Source organism: Chelmon rostratus, chromosome 6 (assembly GCF_017976325.1).
Source record: "Chelmon rostratus isolate fCheRos1 chromosome 6, fCheRos1.pri, whole genome shotgun sequence".
Lineage (NCBI taxonomy): Eukaryota > Metazoa > Chordata > Actinopteri > Chaetodontiformes > Chaetodontidae > Chelmon > Chelmon rostratus.
This window is the reverse complement of record NC_055663.1, coordinates 10,884,342-10,903,836: the sequence shown is the minus strand read 5'-3', so window position 1 is coordinate 10,903,836 and position 19,495 is coordinate 10,884,342. Positions and strand designations below refer to the sequence as shown.

The window sequence follows — 19,495 nt, the reverse complement described above, 5'->3', positions numbered from 1 at the left end:
CAAACACATACAGACCACAGACAGGCAGATAATGACAAAAAAAAAAGAAAAACAACATACATTTTTTTATTGTATTTCATTCGGCTGTTGATTTAAGACTAACGCACTAGGTTTCAATTATAGGGCGCATGTAATGTGACAGACACATAAAAGCAAATGGCTACTCCAGAGGACCACGGATAGATGAGAGCCGGGCAGTCACAGCAGCGTTTTAGCCCCCCCTCCTGTCTGGTTTCAGCTATTACAACACAAAGCCCTGTTACTCAAGTGTGCATTGGACCAAGCCCTTTGTGTTACCTATCTGAGGAATGTTCTTAGTTTGTACAGAGCTGATTCGACTGACAAAGACAGAGACGTTGCTTATAAGTTACAACATGGCTTTCCGTTTTCTCATTGTTCTGGGTCAACCATGTGGCCTACACAGGGAACAAAGATTCGTGCTCTCAGACTATCCAGTTTCAGATATACTGTATGCTACTATTGATATATAAAGTTTTGTGGGTTTCAAAATGTTCCTACCATCCACAATTTAAAAAAAAAAAAAATACAGATGGAATTTGTATTTGAGCAATAACAAGTGCTGAATGTCATAATTCACAAGATGTTCTATACAGAATGACAAAACACCAACAAAAATGGACAAAAAAGGTCAAAGCCAATCCACAACAGTTAAACAGCTCTGTGATCAGTTTAATATCTATGACATTTTAAACAATAAAACATTACCAGGGACAATTTTGGCAACAGGTGAGAAGTGTAAAATAGCTTTACATAAGCAAAGGCTTAAGTGAAACACCAGCTTTGCGTTTACTCCTGATGTCTTTGGTTGTAAATGCTTAGATAAGAAAATTCAAGCAGATTAGCTCTTCCATCCTGCAAATAGATGTCCTCAGTCGAGAGCGAACCACAGGTGTGGAGTCGAAAACGGCCTTTGGGTTCAGACGTAATTCGTAAAGTAATTTATCCTGCACTCAGTTGAATATGTATTCATGTAATAGATTTAAATCCGACTTACAGCTCCGTTCCTCCATCTAAATCTCTGGTTTTAAACAGGTGTACATGGCACTTCAACAAGTTAGGGTTAGGGTTAGCTTTACTGACATGACGTTGTAGTCCATGTCTTCTGCATGATGTATATGTTTCCATACACTATAAGACACCATCCTGCACCATTATTAACATCAGTGTATCAGTCATGAAAGGTTTGTGTTTGTGTGTCTGTGTGCATGTGTGTGTGACTTATATAGATAGACCTAATTCACCGATAAGACAAAATGCCTCATTATGGCAACACTATGATTGCCGTAATGAGTACTATAATTTTCTCTGATGAAGTCCAGATACAGTGAATAATAGAATTCACAAATCACTTCCATTGCCAATTTAAAAACAATCTGTGGGATATATACAAAAATATTGCATTTATTATGTTGTATTTTCAACTCAGCTAATATCTGGCCATTTACAGCTGGCTGCTTACAATAAGTAGTGTGTTGTCTGCGGTACTGATGAACAAAAATTATGTTTATAGCCCTTAAAGTACCATCTCTGCTTTATTGTTATCTGATGATTTCACACCCTGCTGTGTGTCTATGTCTCCTTCTTATACAAGCCATGTAGTGTTTTAGCAATCTGCATTGGCTGTACATTATGCAAGCCCGGCCTTTCACAGGGCGTGTTTCTATCAGATCACAGTGACAGGGCTCAGTGGTGGTGGCCTGAACTGCCTCCCACTGTAGCGGTATACTGATAATCTTCAGCCATAATCTCACACATAAAATACAATACAGTAAAAATGTGAAGTAAATTATTGGATTCTGTATAGATCATGTGAAAATAAAACACCTTCTTTTCCTTCAAGAACTTCTGCAAGTCTTTATTAAGAAGATAGATCTCTCAACATTTAAGTGCAAAGTCTCTGCATGCTGGCAGTTCAGACGGTCAACTTGAGTCCATTACTCATCTCACATGACACACACCGCTCACTCACAATATATATCCAACACACCCTTTTGCAGTTTAGTGGTGTGTTTAAGGCGTCAGCGCTCTAAGAACTCTTTTGCTCTGCCGCACCTGCTTTCACGCAGCACACCTGAAAGCGACACTGTACCTGCTGCAGTCACTTGCTGCCACTGCTGCTGTGCTTGAAGCGTTTCATAAGCTCCACCTCCCCGACAGCACCCACCTGTGGGCCTGTTAGTCTAAGGTCAGAAAGTCAACAGCACCGCTCCTCAATGCCTGTTGTGTTGCGCTTGGTGTTTTCTTCAGGAGTGGCGAGGTCAGAGCATTGTTGCCAAATATCAAATACACGTACATATTCTGCATTCACAGAGTAATATATAATCTACAAAATAATGTATAGTTGATTTTATTTTGTATCTTTTTATTGTCTATTTGTTTGAATTGTTCTTTTTTCTGCCTCTCCTTTTTATTCTTGCTGTCGTAACAAGTGAATTTCCCAGGCGTGGGATCAATAAAGTCTTATCCTAATCCATTCAGCGTGATTTGGCTGACTCAGCTGTGCCAGTTGTTTTCATGTGTTTTATAAAATGGATGTCTTGTCTGATTAATGACAATCTGACAGAAGACTTCAAAATAAAAGCTTACAAAGCAGTCCAGTGGATGCTACCATAGACAAACAAAGAGGTGTCTGCGTGTGCAATCAAAATAAAAGAATATGACTTTGAATAATGGAGCAAACTTAAGTTCCTGCAACTTTAGTGTGTCTCTGTCTGCAACGCTCACCTGCTCCAGCCTCTTGTTGGTTTACCTGCACCTCAAGGAGGAAGTACACTCCTTTGAGGATAAAAATGTGCATATTCTGGACAGAGAAGACAGATGGTTTGAAAGAGGAGCGAGAGAAGCCATCTATGTCAAGGTTGAAAAACCATCTCTGAACAGGGGGGGAGGTCTGAGGCACCACCTATCTCCCACATACAATGCTGAGAGAGAGATTCAAAAATTTAGCCTCTGAAAATAAACAACAAAGCCATTCACACATGGCTCAAGGAGCCTCCCAATGACAAGAATGGGACACTAATGAGGCAGACGACTGTCGTTGACACCCAAGGGTTGCACCCGATCCCCTGAGTGAGGTTGGCCTCACTCAGGGGATAAATACTTGAACCTAACACCATTTCATTGGACTAGAGCTGTCCTATCTAGTCTGGTGCACATGAACTGATGAAGCCTGCCCGGATGAAAGGGGAAACGTCTTCCAAGACGAACTGACGAGGTCCAGTTGCAAACGATTGAATGCCCTAAAGCTTACAATGACCTGGATGAATGAGAATATTCACAGGCTTGTTGGTGTTGTTCATACAACGTTTCCTCCTATGCTCAGTCATCATCAACTACATGCAGCCCACCAGCAGGAGGTGCTGTCATAAAGGCAGTGGAAAAACCTCCAGGCTCTTGATAGCGTTGCCACATGGACTTGAATTCTAATTTATTTGAGCACTGCTTTCCACTTTGATAACATGAGGCGCTGCCTGATAGTGGAGGCTGTCAGCATTCTGTGGAGTGGATTTCTCATCCCTCGGTGAATGCTAAAATCACGGAATTCTTTCCATCCAGCCAAACCTTTGGTCACAGCATGAAATCAATTGATTCAGTTAGTAAATTAGAAACGATGTTATTATCATCTCAAAGAAAAGAGTTTTTCTTTAGGTCATAGAATATTTATCATGTTTAAACTTCGATGCTGAATGCCTTCACCTACTTACCCATGATCCACAGTAGAGGTTTGCTGACTCCACGTGAGTCTTTTAAGTTATCTTAGTGAATCAAAGCTGAAGAAAACAGACTTATTTCACAGTTTTGAGGTCGATAGAATACAGCAGAATCTAATCTTTATCTCTGTATTGAATAGCAAAATTATCCACTCAAATCCTCAGGCCAATTTTCCTTGGATGGCAGTGCCAGTTCTTTAGTTTAAACAGCCTCTATCACACGAGCCCTGACTTGAAAAGTAATGAAAACTTCAACCAGATGTGTTTAGGTGCTTCAGTGTGTGACTATGACCCTGCTGGAGACAGATTAAGTTTTCATTAGATGTGTGTGAAATCATACTTCATCTCCCATCCTTTAATGTCCTCAGTTTGCCTGCAGCGATGCACTCCAAACTTTCCCAGACTCTGAGCTACCTCTTCTTGTCCTTGCTGCTGATTTCCTCGTCTTTGCCTTCATCTCCCACCACCACTTTCAATGGTCTCTGGAGCGTGTGCCAATTCAATCACTGCTCGACCCCCCTCCCGGTGGAATAAAGAAACGCCACTTTGTCATGTTAGCTTCCACCTCTCGCACCACAGGGTCAGTTGCCAACATGCTGTTATTGCACAGGGCATTGGGACCGACGTGTGTCCGCAGCGGGTGATATCCTACCTGTCTCAGCCCGCCTCGTAATAGAGGGGAATCTAATCACCTCGCCGGAGCCTCCTCCTCCTCCTGCAGCCTCTGTTTGGAAATAGAACTGAGGCCGAGGAACAAGGCCACATCAATCATAAAAGGATTCTCCCGGGAGCCAGATCACTCTCACAACTCTGTCAGAACAACATCCAGCCCACTGACGTTACCTCACTTTACCTCAGACGGACACATCCAGAGCCACACACATCTTAAACCCACAATCCTGACTGTTTCTGCCCCCCCTTGCTAATTTGTCCTTCCCTGTCATTCAACATGAATCAAACACTCTTATTCCTCGTTCCCTTTCATCTCCCAGTCACTTCTCACCTTCTGTTTCTTTATATCTTTCCCCCCTGTTCCTTCCCCACTCCCAGCCCTCCCACTCCTTCCTTTCTCCTGGCTTCCAGTTTCGCTCCATGCACACCTTCTGTCTACGATTGATAACATCCCTGATGGAGCTCCTTTATTAGCCACCCACGGGCAGATTAACCAGAGCAATAATACACCAGTCAACACCAATTATGCACTGATAAGCCCAGGGAGAGCTCTGCTGGGTGTGGGAAAGCATGTTGTAGAGTGACTTGGTGTCTTTTCGTACAGAATTAAAGGTCGCGTGTCTGTGCATACATTTACGTGTATTATGCCAGTGTATTTAATTGAGTGCACTTTGCCTTTTGCCTGCAGCCTTAATCCCATCATAGGGCATATTATTATAATCAGATGTGAAATGAGTTCTAGTCTCCTGGTCCTTATCAGATGTTAACTGGAGCCCTGATCAGGCAGGCTGTAGTCTCATCTGTGTAGTCTCAAAGTTGTTATTGAAAGTATATGCCTAAGTGCTGCAAACCAGCTGAATAAACAGAGGTTTTGGATCAGTATGGTGTATCATTACTCTCTGAGTGTACTCTCATGGTTGAAGACATCCCTTGTCCCATCATTACAGCATATTAAAACACTTCAGTTACGATGTTGGCCCTTGTTAGTTTTTGGACTTCGCTGCCTAAACAACAGCCTGGCATTGTTATAGAGCAGCTAAATGATGATGAAAACGAGTGGAAGGGTAGATATGAGTTTCCTGCCTGCAGGCATTCACACAACAGCCAAGTCTGATTTCGAGAACAGCTGTGTGGATTTAACCTCCCCCTCCCCCTCTGGTTTTTGCGCACGCATTCACACACATTCACACGCATGCCAAGTACACACCCGCATGTGCACACGCGTATATGCCTGCACGCACATAGAAACGCTCAGGAGCTACTTTCTAATGGCATACCAAAGACCCTGGTAGCTGTTTACTGCTGCGCAACTGGGAAGCCCACCAATCTTTCAATTCCAGATTTGCTTTATACCAGCAAACTTGCCAAACTGGCCTCTGAAACAATGATCCAGCTCTCTATCAAAGTGGACCTCTAATTATACTTTGCTTTTGAAATCTGGCTCTCTTAAGATTCAAGGACAGTGCAGCAGATTTTGATTAATTCTTGCGATTGCAGTGTCAAAAGGCTGCGGTGCAATTCTGGAAACTGGCACAGAGGAACTCACAGACACTGTAGGCTCTTCCTTTCGCCTCATTTTCATTGAACGTGTGTGTCTGCTCCGACCTTGACGTGACTCAGCGCATGACCTCCAAAAGTTAATCCTGGAGCAGAAAATGAAGCAGACGTTTACCGTTTCTTCGAGCATGAAATTAAATACATTTCCTTTGGCTGTCCCAGCTCTAATTATTTCAAAGGATTTATGACAGTGTCGCGGTTATTTGTTTAGGGGCAGTGTATACATTGTGTTGCGGACTGTGGCAGGTAGCCTCACATTCCTCTGCATGTCGGTGGAGAAGCTCTGCAAAGCTTCTGTCTCCCAGTCCAGTGACCTTAACACCTGTGATTGATATGTGAGGGGGGATGTGCAGGCATGGTCTACCCCGGTTGTGTGTTTGCGTGCATGAAGGGGTAAGGTTAATTGAAGTTGTTAGAGTGAAAATGATTCCCTCAGGGGGGACATAGCAGGTGGAGGCGGTGGGTGGGTTCAGCAGTGGGTGACGGAGAGAGCCACCAGGAGACAGGGATGAGATGGAGAGGTAAAGGGAACGGGAGTGGGTGGGGGTCAAAGGGATTGCTCCTCACCCCCAGTGCTCGGAGGCAGTGATACATGAGGACGGCGAGATGAAATGATTCATCTAAAGGTCAGGTGTGTCTGTCCTTCCCTCCATCCGACCCCTCACCCATTCTTGATCCCCTTGTCTTTCTCTGCTTGTTTTTCTTCAGCTAAATGTGCACAAATGAACATTTTTCCACAGCATGTCCTATTAATTTACACAATAACCTTTACTAAACCGATCTGCGTGGCCCTCCCCTCTCCTCCCTGTCTAACACATCCCTTCCTGTCTGTCTCTCTCTCACTGTCTCTCCGTCCCCTCATGTGGCCTTTCCCCTCTCCTCCCATACTAGCCTTCATTTCACAGATGACAGGTTGGCTGACTGTAATCCAACAGATGCTGGGGCGGGGAGGCCTGACCAACTGTTTTAACTCCAATCAGCTTTTATTGCTCTCCGGAGGAACCCCACACAACCCCCTGCCAGCCTGACATTTCAGAGAGCAGGAGAAAATAGCACATATTTATGTGTATATGTATCTGTGTGTGTGTGTGTGTGTATGTGTGTGTGTGTGTGTGTGTGCTGATTAAGGCAGGGGGCTGATGGGGAAAAAAGGGTGACAGTCATTACCCCCTGTGCCTGGTGTGGGGCCAAACCGCTGGCTTCAATCAACTTGGACGCATGTGTTCGTGCGTGCGTGCACGTGTGTGTGTGTGACAGAGCGAGAGTCCGGCGTCAGCGGGGATGGAGATGTCGCTGGTAATGCATCTGCCACTGTCGCTCGGCCCCGACAGCCTGAGCCACCCCTGCATCGCCCACGTCTGTCGCCTCCTTCCTATTCTCCATCCATCTCTCTCTGCTCACGCCACCTCCGTACTCCACCCTCAGCTTCCTCCAACCCTCCCTCTGAGACAAAGACAAAAGCCACTGCAAGGTACTACACTATGACTTTGAGGCTGTTGTTCTAACGAGATGATGCTATATTGCTGTTTGTGTCACCTGCACATTCTCCAATTTAAACTGCCATACCTCTAACCACACACATGGCTATAATTAAGAGTGTAGTGTGTTTACCTGAAGTAGCAACAACATTGTTTTTGACTATTGTTTTAGATGCTTGATGATCTTTGAAAGTGTATCCTAATTTCCTAGATATTATGCAAATGTGCAATTTTCTGCTATCACCATGCAGCTCTTGTGACAAGTATAATGCAGTTACTTTAACTGATGAGTAATGCCAAAGGTGTAGGGAGGAGTAATTCAAGATAAGTAATTTAAAAGAGATTTGTGTTTGGATGAAGCTTCTGGTAATTGAACCTATTCCTTTGTGCACTGTAAACCTCATAATTTGTGAAGACATAATTACAGTCAAGGGTTCTACCATATTCTCTGACACACAAAGGTGTGCAAATGGCGTTCTGCTCTCAGAGTGTCAGCATCAAATCCTCATTTTGTTCAGCTCGGCCACACAATAGCAGACACCCAGAAGCCATCAGTCATTTGATAAACGGATACTTCTGTTTATCTGATGATTAATGGGGTTTTACTGCTCTCTAAAGCACAGTGGGCCATTGCACTCTGCAGCCTGACCTGCAGGCTATTAAAACCAGTGAAGAACACGGAGACATTTGGAGGGGTGGTGTGAGGAGGTGAATCGTCTCTCTTCCAATAACTTTCACTGCCGCTGCCGCGAAGAGGCGATGGCGACCTTGATGTGACGATGTTGTTCAGGGGATATTGATGTGGTACAAGCCCGCTTTCTACGTGCGACACATGCCGACACATGCATACGTGTTTTCAATCATGTCCACGAGAACATGCTCATGCACATCACAGTACGTGAAATTGCAGTCAACACTAACTGTACTTACAGTATGTCTGTCCAGCTTATACTGACTGCAGTGCATGCATGCATGAAAGGAGCTAAAAGGACGACCAGCATGCACTCACTAAAAGTAATTTAGCATTAAGGTTTGGGAAACATCGTGCTACATATGCTGTTCTATCACATCAACCACATTTTCTAATTTCTTAATATTGCCTGAGTGTGTCTCCTGAAAGTGTGCCCTGAGATTCATTACCACGAGATTCATGTCACACACAGTATAGGCTGCCCTCGGCTTGCAGCGTCTTAATATTTTGGCATACGTTGATTAAATATCTTGTGCGACTAGGTCTACAGAGACATACAGCGTTGGCAATGAAATTAAGGTTATACATTGTGCCCCTAGTTCTAATTTACATGTGTCACCCTCAAAAACATACTCTATAGGCTTTCCCACTCACACTCGCTAATTATAATGTTCATTTTGCAGACTAATATTTATGTTTCACTGCACCTTTCTACAAGTCAGTGACTTGCTTTGTGTTTTGAAGCATCTGCCAGTAATAAGGTTGCCTTCACAGGCAACATCTAAAGGCAAGCTTCCTTGACTGGCTCATATCGCTCCTATGAAGGAGCCCTGAGCAGCATTGGAAGCTTTCACAATCTGCCTTCATCTCCCCTCTCCCCTTAGAAAATAGCTTGCCTTTATTTTCCTTTCAACAATTACAAGATAGGTTTTATGTCCCCAAGGACAATTTCTTTGGATATCTGCAAATGAGGCATTTCATATCTTCTGACGTAACTTCTTCACCACCTCTGTTACACTGATGTGAAGAGATCCCTTTTTGAGTTTACAATTCATGTCACTGTTCTGTATGCTGCTCTGCTTCTTCATACCTCACAAAAATCTGTGGAATAACTAAAGGGGGATGATTGATTGAGATGGTTCAAAGTTAGCGGCCTGGCTTGTTGAGTGGGGGCAAAATCAGGCTTCATGCACTACAATGCACATGATACATGATGTGTCATATGTTTTTCTTTCAGCTAAATCCATTAGATTGTGTACCTAACACACATAGCGAGGCACTAAATGCTAGAGAGCGAATGACATTGCCAGGAGCAGATTTGGAATTGGCTAGAGAGGAAAGCTTGCTTTAGTATGTGTGTGAGTCATTTTCAAGGGTACTCAGCCAGTGTACAACAGGGAAAGGTCACCTATGTAGCCAGTCCCACAAGCAACTGCTCTTAATAGTGACTAAACGGGTATTGGCAAATCAGTCAGTGCTTTTAAAAATGGCTGTGTTTTCTTTTGTCAGGTCAGCAATCATGAAAACTTAGTAGGCTCTAAAGTAGGACCGCTGGAGGGTCAGTCAGGGGATTCACTGGGGCTTAAATGGGGAGTGTGAAGAAATAAATTCTTTTTTGTTAAACACATGAATAAATGAATGAAATTAATGGTCCCTGAAGTTCATATAGTAACAACTCTTGTCTGGTGTAAAATCCATTATGCAAATGTACAGCAAAGGATGCTGCTCGTATATTCTAATAAAGTTCACTTCATGGAGTGATCACAGAAAAGCATGTTCTTGTACTCTGTATATGTTGTGTGTTTCTCTAAACTCAAAGTGATAATGAGCCAGAGAGACAGCCGGGATTGTGCATGCTGAATGAGTGATCAGTGAATTTATTACAAGTAAATGTAGTTGTTTTAGCCCTTCACCCCATGCTGCCATTAAATGTCCCTGTGATTAGTGAGGCTCACGCAGCCAACCCAATTATCCAACACCACAGCCAAACCCTCTACATGATTACAACAGTTTGCATCTTATACTGCAATTATGTTCTTTGCAATGGCAAAAAGCTATGATTAAAGAGGAAGAGCTTGCTTTGTGTGTGTGTGTGTGTGTGTGTGTGTGTGTGTGTTCAGGTATCTAGGTGCACGCATAGGTAGATGAACACTAACAACTATGCATTTGTTGTATTCTTTCAAAGCTAACAGCATTCGTTCCAGCTCCACTCTCCAGCTCTTTAAAAATTAAAGTAATTTTCAGGGCTTGTTGAAGTGGCTCCTTCCTGTGCGGAAATACAATTTTCTATCTTGAGACTCACAACAGGACAGAGAAATCCACCTTTATTCTGGAGCACATTTCACTGTTGAGAGAGCTGTTCAGAGCTGGAAGGCTGCAGCACCACAGAGGAGGAACAGAAGTAAACTGGGTCAGATGACTGTGGTTGTGATTTCATGATGTCAGTAGAGAGAGGTGAGATGTGCGAGACAGTGTGCAATGTGAGAAAATCCAAGACGGAGCCTCCGTTGGTCTGACAAGATCTTGCCTCACAAAATCTAAATAAAAGTGTATATTGTCATAATTGCAGGGGAACCATCAGTGTTTCCACATCCTGGTATTAGAGCATTATAGATGTCCCTGTGGAGGATTGATGGGGGTTTCGGGAATGGGGATGGGGTGAAAGAATGGGTGTTATTGCAACCAGCAGGGGGCAGTGGAGCTGCAGGTCTATGTATCTGTGTGTGTGTGTGTGTGTGTGTGTGTGTGTGTGTGTGTGTGTGTGTGTGTGTGTGAAAGAGAGGGAGAGAGAGAGAGAGGGAGAGGCGTATTCCCAGTGGTGAGTATTCCCTCCACAGCTTCACTCATAGGCATGTCAGTGTACAACCCGCATACTGTAGTGACATTTGAAATGAACACCAGCCGACCATTGATCATGATCATATGAACACGCTAGATGGTGGAATATAGTATGATGTGTGTGCAAATGTGTGTGTGTGTGTATATATGTGTGTGTGTGTGTGTGTGTGTGTGTGTGTGTCATCTCCCTCATTTGCAATCAGAAGTGGTCAGGGCTCAAGTGTCCCACACTCCAAAGTCCTCATGCAGACCCGAAGACGTGCACAAGTGTCCTCCAGCATCGGCATAATTATGAGATTTTATCCCACGTACATGTGACTGCAAGACACATTCCTGCTCTGCACGTGGAACCTTCCTTCTTGTGTTACCCTAAAAGCTACATCTTTGTTGAATACATGGATTTGGTTACCCTGTCTATTTATGATGCACCTTTTATTTTCTTGAGAACGGCTTCGCAGACAAAACTTGCATTCAGTCACACTGACATGCACACACACACCTGCACGTGACGGATGGAAATGAGAGCCTGGCTCTCTGTCATGTACCTCTGATGGAGATCTATGAGGGACTGGAGAAAGAGTAACCTGTCCTATTGTTTTCCTTGGGTACGCCCATCTTGACCTTCCCCAGTCCTTTGTGTCTGCAGTGGGAGGGCGAATATCTGTATCTTGAGAAACAATATCACCTGAGCAAAGAATGAACAGATTCTTTTATTTTCTCTCCTCTGCTGTCACTTTGTCTGCCTCTGGTATCTTTCTCCTTTCTTACAATTTATGCAATTTATACTAAAGCACAAAAGCCAACAGATGATTCTCATATTTGTCAGGCAGAAGTCTGCCCGTCCTGTAATCAACCTTCGTTGAACTTTCATTCATTTCTCTGCTCTCCAGTTTTCTAAATGTTTGCAGATGAACACTAATAGACTCCTCTGTATGTGGATGACATGCTAATTAATCAAGCACAACATGTTGGCCAATCCAGTAACGGCTAACAGCTTCCAGCACGCAGCTAGCTGGCAATAAACAGTTTGTACAACCCTGAAGGGCTGTGAGTTCACATGTATGTCTTTTTGTGTGTAGCTGTTGTTCCTGGGTGGAAGCATTGCATTACTACCAGTGAATTGTTGTGTGTGTGTGTGGGCATGTGTATGTGCACACAGTTAGTGTCAGGTAATGTGCTCACGGCCCCCTGTTGAATTGGTCAGACTCTGCTATGAAGCTATTCATTACATGGTAGTATGGTGGAGCTATTATGCAGTCTGGGCTCGCTCTCACGTCCAGAGGTTATTGGACTCTTGCCACACATCAAATATGTTCCACGTTTTGGTAAACCTCTCCCTGTCTATCTCTCCATCTGTTTTTTTTTCCCGTCTGGCACACCTCATCTTTCATCACATCTCTTGCTAGCAAACAGATTTTTGTTGAAAAAGATAAACTTGATAATAATTTCTATCAAAGAGATCTTGCACTGTACACAGTGTTCCATAATTTATTTCCATTACAGCATTGTTTAGCTGAACTGGTTGTTTGGGAAGGGACCATTAGCATGCACGTCCTGAGGAGCACTGGAGCCTGCAGTTGCAGGCGATTGCAATATGGCCGATGGTAAATTTGTGTTATCTAACAGGACTCTTTGATAATTCTTGCCTTGCCGAATGGTGTGCAAACATCCAGAAGACAAGGAGCTGTTTTGAATTTTGTTTGTCTTGTTGATTGGATTCTGCAGCGTGGTCGCTCTGTGGGTTAACAGATACACACATAAACACATGTTCACATGGGCGCACTAACACACAAGCTCAAACAGAAGACTTCTCATTAATTTCTTTGCAGGGAAGAGGGAGAGAGGGATGTAGGCTGTGACGGAGTGGAGAAGGATTGATGGGAAGCAGGGAGGTACAGGCAAGGTGATTAAAAACTCAAGCTACAGATGTTTCTGGAACACTTCAAAGTGGTGCGCCTGCCAGTGCCAGCACTGGGCATGATGCATTATTGAGATGGTGCCCACCTGGCACCTGGCGCTGACATCACATGGCCGGTCCACCTGGCACCATGCAATCACGTGGGTGACACTTCGGGTCACACCTCCCCACACAAACCCAGCTCCCAGTGCGATGAAGGGCATCGGGGGAAGCGGCACACATGCTCAACGCAGACCTCAAAGGCACTAAACTGGGGCATGTGCGGTTTGTAAACTTAGCTTCATGAATGAAAAGTGGGGAGGCTGGAAACGTTCTTGTGAAACATTGCAATGCATTTCCTCTCCTAGGTTGCTTGTACGTTGAGTAAGAGATTTCAAGGTGTGAATATTTCTCTCCGTCCTGCAGGATTTATGTCTTGAGTAGAATTTAATTTCCTCACTCGACTTGTAACTGTCTGTTTAAGTTTATAACACAGTGCAGATGTGCAATGTTTAAGCAATGTTGTGTCTTGTCTTGAGTGCAGAGGGAGGATGAATGGAAATTGGATGATGCACAACAACATTCTAATTTCATATCCAATAAAAATGCAATGATGGTAAGTCAGTAGAGTTCCTGTTATATAGGAATATTATGAGGAAAGCCGGGGAATCTTTCTGGGATGTCTTTGGCTTTGATGTAGTCCACAGTGCAGTGTTGATGTAATTCTCTCTGCTTAATATTTCAGCAGCCCCCTCAACCTTGTATCCTGTTCAAGAATATTTAGAGGTCGCATGGTGTGTTTGCATGCGTGCATGAATATCTGTGTGTGTTTCTCCTGCGTGTGTCCCCTGACACCTGTACTCTCTCAGGGTGTGAGGAACAGACAGGGACCAGAGCCACAGTCACAGGTCTCAGACCAGTGGGGTGTGAAATGAATCAGAGGACCAACACACTCTCCCTCTGCTGTGTACACACAGACACACACACACGGTCATGTTCCCATCACTATGGGGGACATTACATAGACTTACATTCCTTTCCTGGAGACTTACCCTTAACCCAAGTCCTCACCCTAAAATTTCAATATTTATGTTATGGGGACTTGCATTGTGTCTCCATTAGGAAGGCAAGTCCCCATAATGTGACTATGTAAACCAAATCATGTCCTCACAAGATGAGTAGTACACATCCACACACACACAACTGCACAGGCATGCGTACGCACGCACACACCCACACACAGTCACTGTGCTATTGTGCTTGTGTGGTGTGTATATGTGCATGCTGTGAGAGTGGAGGGTAAGAAAGAAGATCACTGGGAGAGCACACAGAAAAAAAGAAAGATGAGAGGACAAGAAACTCTCCTTCACTGTTGCACAATTCTTTGCTGCAATAATAAAAACACCTCGGTAGATAAAGTCAGGATAAATATTTGTTAATGCCGTAGCACTTTCTGGTGAGAGATGGCACTTAGTTTTAACAGTTTAGTTTATTTCAGTTTTTATTGTCCCCATGGCTGGATTGCCACCTGCGCAAAGCAGGCAAAACAGGGGCCCCAGAAGCGGGTTCACTGCATGCCAAATTGCTTTTGGCGATTTGATAAAGTTAAAATTTGATTGGGAATTTTCAGCACTAAAGTAGAGGGACCATCTGTAAAAATCTAGCTTTTTGAGCTCTGTTATTTTGGTGTTTTAGGTGTTATTTCAGCATAGGGGCACTTCACTGGACTTTATGGGACTTTGGAGGTGACAGGGTAGATACACACTGTATGAGTGTGGCACACAACAACAGCAAAAACAAGAACTCAAAAATGTGTCCTGCTTATTGCAACTTTCTTGGATGTTTGACTTCCCCTGTGCAGAATGATGTTTGTGCAGAGTCTGACACTAGGAACTAGAACGTTTCTATGTGCTCAGATCTAACTTTAAGATACATTCATATGATTCTGTGACATCTCTTGTAGTTCATGGTCCAAAAAGCAAATGCTTATACTTGAGACTTGGAGCCTGCAGTGCGCGTACACTGAGGATGGACTTTTCAGTGAAGCAGGGGACATCTTGTGTCCAGTTATAAACGTTTGAAATGAACAATATTTCATAGATTGAGGAATTTCTGATGAGAGAGAGGGAGTAGATGCAATTTTACGAAGTCTGAAGAAGCTAATTAAAAATAAATGCATAAAATAAATAATAATATTAATAACTCTTTTGTGAGAAAAACCCATCAACCACGGTTAAAAGAAGCACATTTTTACATGTCTTATAACACATCTGGAGGGGATAATTAGCACAAAAACATCTTAACACTGATTGAACTTGAACTGGTAAAAACTACAAGCAAAAATCCAAAAATCTAAAGATCCAATCATACAATATGTGGCCCAGGACGTGTTACTGCGCACTCCACTTTGCGCTGAAATAGTTATGCTGAAATCAAAATGACTTTGTGTGCGTTTAAACTCTCTTAATCCCGACCTGCAACTTTTGCTGGAAAAAGCAAAGATGCTCCAGCAACAAGAAACGGGGCGGCAGCGCGGAGGGCATCCGGCCCTCTGCTTGGCTGGATCCGCTGCCAATCATCCCCGGCGGCTCCGCAGCACCTCCCACAGACGCACAGCGGCAGCGCAGCCTCCGCCGACAATGATATTCGAGGCACTTGCAGCTCGTCTGCAGCGATAGGAGAAAAGAGGAGAGAAAGAGAGAACCTCACCTCCTCAAACAGCGAGCGAGGGAGGCAAAAAGAGACAGAAAGCGACAGGGAGAGAGAGAGCGAGAGGAGGAGAAGAGGCTGTGGAGTAAGAGAAGAGACAGCAGCGGCTTGGACCTCCAGCGAGGAGTGTTTAATTGTCTGCGCTTCGTTGTAAAGTGTCCAGTTTCCACGCAGATCCGTCATGTCATCGTCCGGTAAAGACAACAGCGGTGCCCAACATGCCAATTACGTGGGACCTTACCGTTTGGAGAAGACGCTCGGGAAAGGACAGACAGGTTAGTTGGGACAGCTTGCTCCCCGCATCCCCTTTAATTGCACAATTCATTTCGGGAGCGCTCCGCGGCGAGTTGAAATGTGGCCGGCTGGCTGTCTGCAGGTGATAAATAACTAACCGCTTAGTTACAAACACCTGCCAAGCCTTGTGGGGCATTTTTAGGGCTTGCTATCTGTTCGGTGAGTTGACAGAATCGTTGTTCACGCAGCGGGACGAGGTGGTGGTGGTGGCGGTGGATTTAAGTGATGTTGCTTTACATTGGTTTGCTGGCTGTGCGTTGGCGTTGGACTGGGTGTGTGTATTCAGGAGCAGAGCAACGTGGACACCGTCCAACGCCAACGGCGATGACAGTGTGATGGGCTCTGAAAATGAACTTTTTGTGTCCCGACTGCCCTGCTTGTGCTTGTGTGGGTCCTGAGATTGGAGCACAACGCCGTTAATCCCGATTTGCCTGATACATTGATCTATTCTTAGTCCGCAGGCAGGCAGGCAGGCAGGCGTTCCTCCTGCAGGATCTGACTGCAATACGTGGGTTTTCCTCGGCTACTGAGTAAAGGGTCCCACCTTGACAGATCACACCAAAAGCTGCCCAGGTGGCTGGGAAATAGGGGCTGCACTGATCTACATTCATATACCTTATGGGCACGCAACCGGGCTTCCTGAAGAATGAGCACATGCTTTTACCTCAGCATGGACAGCAATGACACTGCAGTTTGTTTTAAGTTGCAATCGGCGGTGCCAGCTCTCTGACATGCCATGCTATGTCAGGTGACGCCCGCGCGCTGGCATGGCTCGCTCATGCATGGGCGCTGTGCGGCGGTCCGGCCCTGTTGTTCGGCGCACGGTGAGCGCACAGTGAAGAAGCCTCTGCGGTCAACTACGCGCAGCCGGTCGAGCCATGTGAGAGGAGAGGCAGGCGCAGCCCTGTGTAGGCAGGGGCGGCAGGAGCGATGCAGCATGCCCTGTAGGATCGCCACCCTGACAGAGAGAGAGAGAGAGACTTTTTCCCTCCTCTCCTCTCCTCTCCTCTCCTCTCCTCTCAGCTGAGAGATTTTCCTCCCATCTGTTGTCTAAAACGGCTACAATAGGCGTTACTTCCCCTACCCCGTCCAGCTGGTCACGCTGAGCAGCCGTGCGTGTGCGTAAATGTTGGTGTGTTCTCTCAGACAGTATGCTTTCTTGAAATATTCTCCTGGTCACTTCATTCACCTGGCGCGTCCCCGGTGTTCATTAATAGGAGGTTGTGTCCGTGCCTTCCCGTGGTGTGGTGCGTATGTGCACGCTCATGACCGATGCCCCTCTTTGTCTGCGGGACATCTTCAACACAAATCCCTCATTAGATTTAAATTCCAAAGCAGTTTGCGTGCATAGTCAGTGTGTACTTGCAATGCAAGATGCAAGATTTGCAGTGGGATGGCTGTAGTGTGATCTAACAGTGGAAATGAATGTTGCAGGCTCTGTTCCAGTTGGTTCTTTCCTAGCTGATTAATAGGAAATGCAGTTTTTAAAAACACCATGGCTACTCTCCCCCTTTTCCTGCCACTTACATTTAATCATTTGTGCCTACAGGAGGATCTCTCACTCACAGCCAGGCTTTCTTTCAGGTAGCTCTCAGGAGTGTCTAATGGCTGTTTATGATGGTATAGAGCTGGCACTATGCTCTGCCGGGGACAGACGTTTAATGATACGCTGTCTCTGAGATCATCCTGGGCTCAGGATGTATTTACGTGAGTGTTGAGGCAGATTTGGATGCGTTTCTTTCGCTCGCCTCGGCTGTCAGACCCTTGGAAGCGCCGTAAGCGTGGACCATGAGTTGTGTCGAGCAACTTGGCCCTCACATGACTTTCATTTTGGGGAATTTCAACCATGTTTAACTCAAAGAGAATGTTCTAATTAAATGATATGTATTCATCTTGAATGCTTTGGGCCCGGTTTTTCCAATTACATTTTCATGTTTCAGATGTGCAGCAATAGCAGGGCCCAGCATTATGCGTGTGTGTGTTCTGTGTTAGAAAAATCATTTGGTTACTGGCGTCTGTGTAGCTAGTCCATGCCAAACCTATTTTAGATTAATGACAGTGCATAATATCCCATTCACCATTCGTTAATCTGTCAGATCTCTTTCCCAGGCCCCACGGAAAGGGTTGGCTTGGCAACTGCGAGCGCCCAATGGGCCGGGCACGATCATGAGTGGCAGCTGGGACCGTCCAGTGGGCTAAATCCCCCGTGAGGTTTCCCAGGCTGCGGTTGGCTGGTATTATTAGAGGGGGAGAAAGCGGAAGGCCCCTGGTTGATCTGGCTGTCCTGCTCAGAGGAGTGGTGCTGTTCCGTGTTCATTAAGTGATTAGGCCTTGTCCTGACACACACACACACACACACACACACACATGGCCACCACAGTCGTTCTGGTTTGGCTTCCTGATCTAATCCCCCACACAGCCAAAGTCTCCTCGGCTCTCACACACGCACTCACGTGGCCCAAAGGTTGCAGGGGCTGGTGCACTCTAGCTTAGCAACTTAGCGCTTCCATGTTCCTGTAGAAATTCAAATGCACAGGACAGGCTACATGTACAGTTCTGCTACAATGTCATATACACACTATAAAAAGTAAATGCATTTTTACAGTTTTTTCCTAGTTAGAACCAATTGAGAAAATAAATGCTCAGTCAGCACCAGACTTGTCTGTCGGTCTTTCATGCACCTCATATCGTCAGCACTTGTTTACCCTCAGTTTTATTGCTCTCTCTCCAGTTTCTTCAGATTCTTGTACGGTTCCCTCTTTGTCAGGTGTGCACTGGTGCCTGATGGGGTCTATAGATATGGAGTGTGTGCATGGCTGGCTACTGATTGGGGTTGAGGTCACAGAACCATGGAGGCCATTTTTAAGCCAGAGACAGAGTTATTGTGTTTGATTGGCGGAACCTGGCCGGGGCATTGTGTCTGTGAGACGGGGCGCATCGGTGCTGTACTGTATAGGGTACCTGTGCGTGAACGCATCAAGAGCTGAGTCTTTGCAGTTTCCTCATAACTCCTGCACTGTCACACTGCGAAACTGCCAACCAACTTCTTTTTCCAGCAAACACTGAATTAGCCCCTTGTGCTGTCTGTGTAATGTTCTATAGTAGCCTAACAAGCCTCTAATCGATGTCACAATGCAACAGCAACTTAACAGCTGAGGTAACGTTTAGAGCTCCTTTCGAATGCCTCCATCGCAGTAGGGTCTGGAGTAACAGCCTCCTTGTATTTCAGAATCTTAAAGCTTTGTTTGACAAAGCTGAAGATTGTGGATTTGTGTTTTTGCCACGCAGTGACTTAAGATGGGCTGAATCACCGCTCTGTTCCACTAATGCGTCGGAAAACACTGCCTGTGCTTTGCCTTTACTTTGTTCCTGAAGGCTGTTGATTAGTGGAATAGAGGCCTATTGTCTGGAAAACACTGCCTGTTAATCCAGCGTAAGTCCCTGTTTTTTTTGTGAGACTTGGGTATTGACAGGCTAAGAGTTGGAGGTTGATGTGTAGGCTCCTTGATTCTTTGATTGACATTTAGTGAAATCATCTGTGCTTCAGGGGCTTTCATATTGACTGTTCATCTGACAAAAAGCTGCTTGTGATGTTGCTTCCTGTTTTCTTTTTCTGTGTTTAGCTCTC

General features: G+C 45.0%; 1 protein-coding gene across 1 annotated transcript in view; it reads left to right on the top strand.

Annotated features, from left to right (window-relative positions):
- The first annotated feature begins 15,741 nt into the window (after nt 1-15,741).
- The window catches only part of LOC121607907 (serine/threonine-protein kinase BRSK2), a 158,218-nt gene continuing 154,464 nt past the window's right edge, over nt 15,742-19,495 (top strand). Inside the window, exon 1 of the mRNA XM_041938939.1 lies at nt 15,742-15,848. Coding sequence (XP_041794873.1) covers nt 15,755-15,848 — 94 coding nt within the window. The 5' untranslated portion in view covers nt 15,742-15,754. The remainder of the gene's footprint in view (nt 15,849-19,495) is intronic.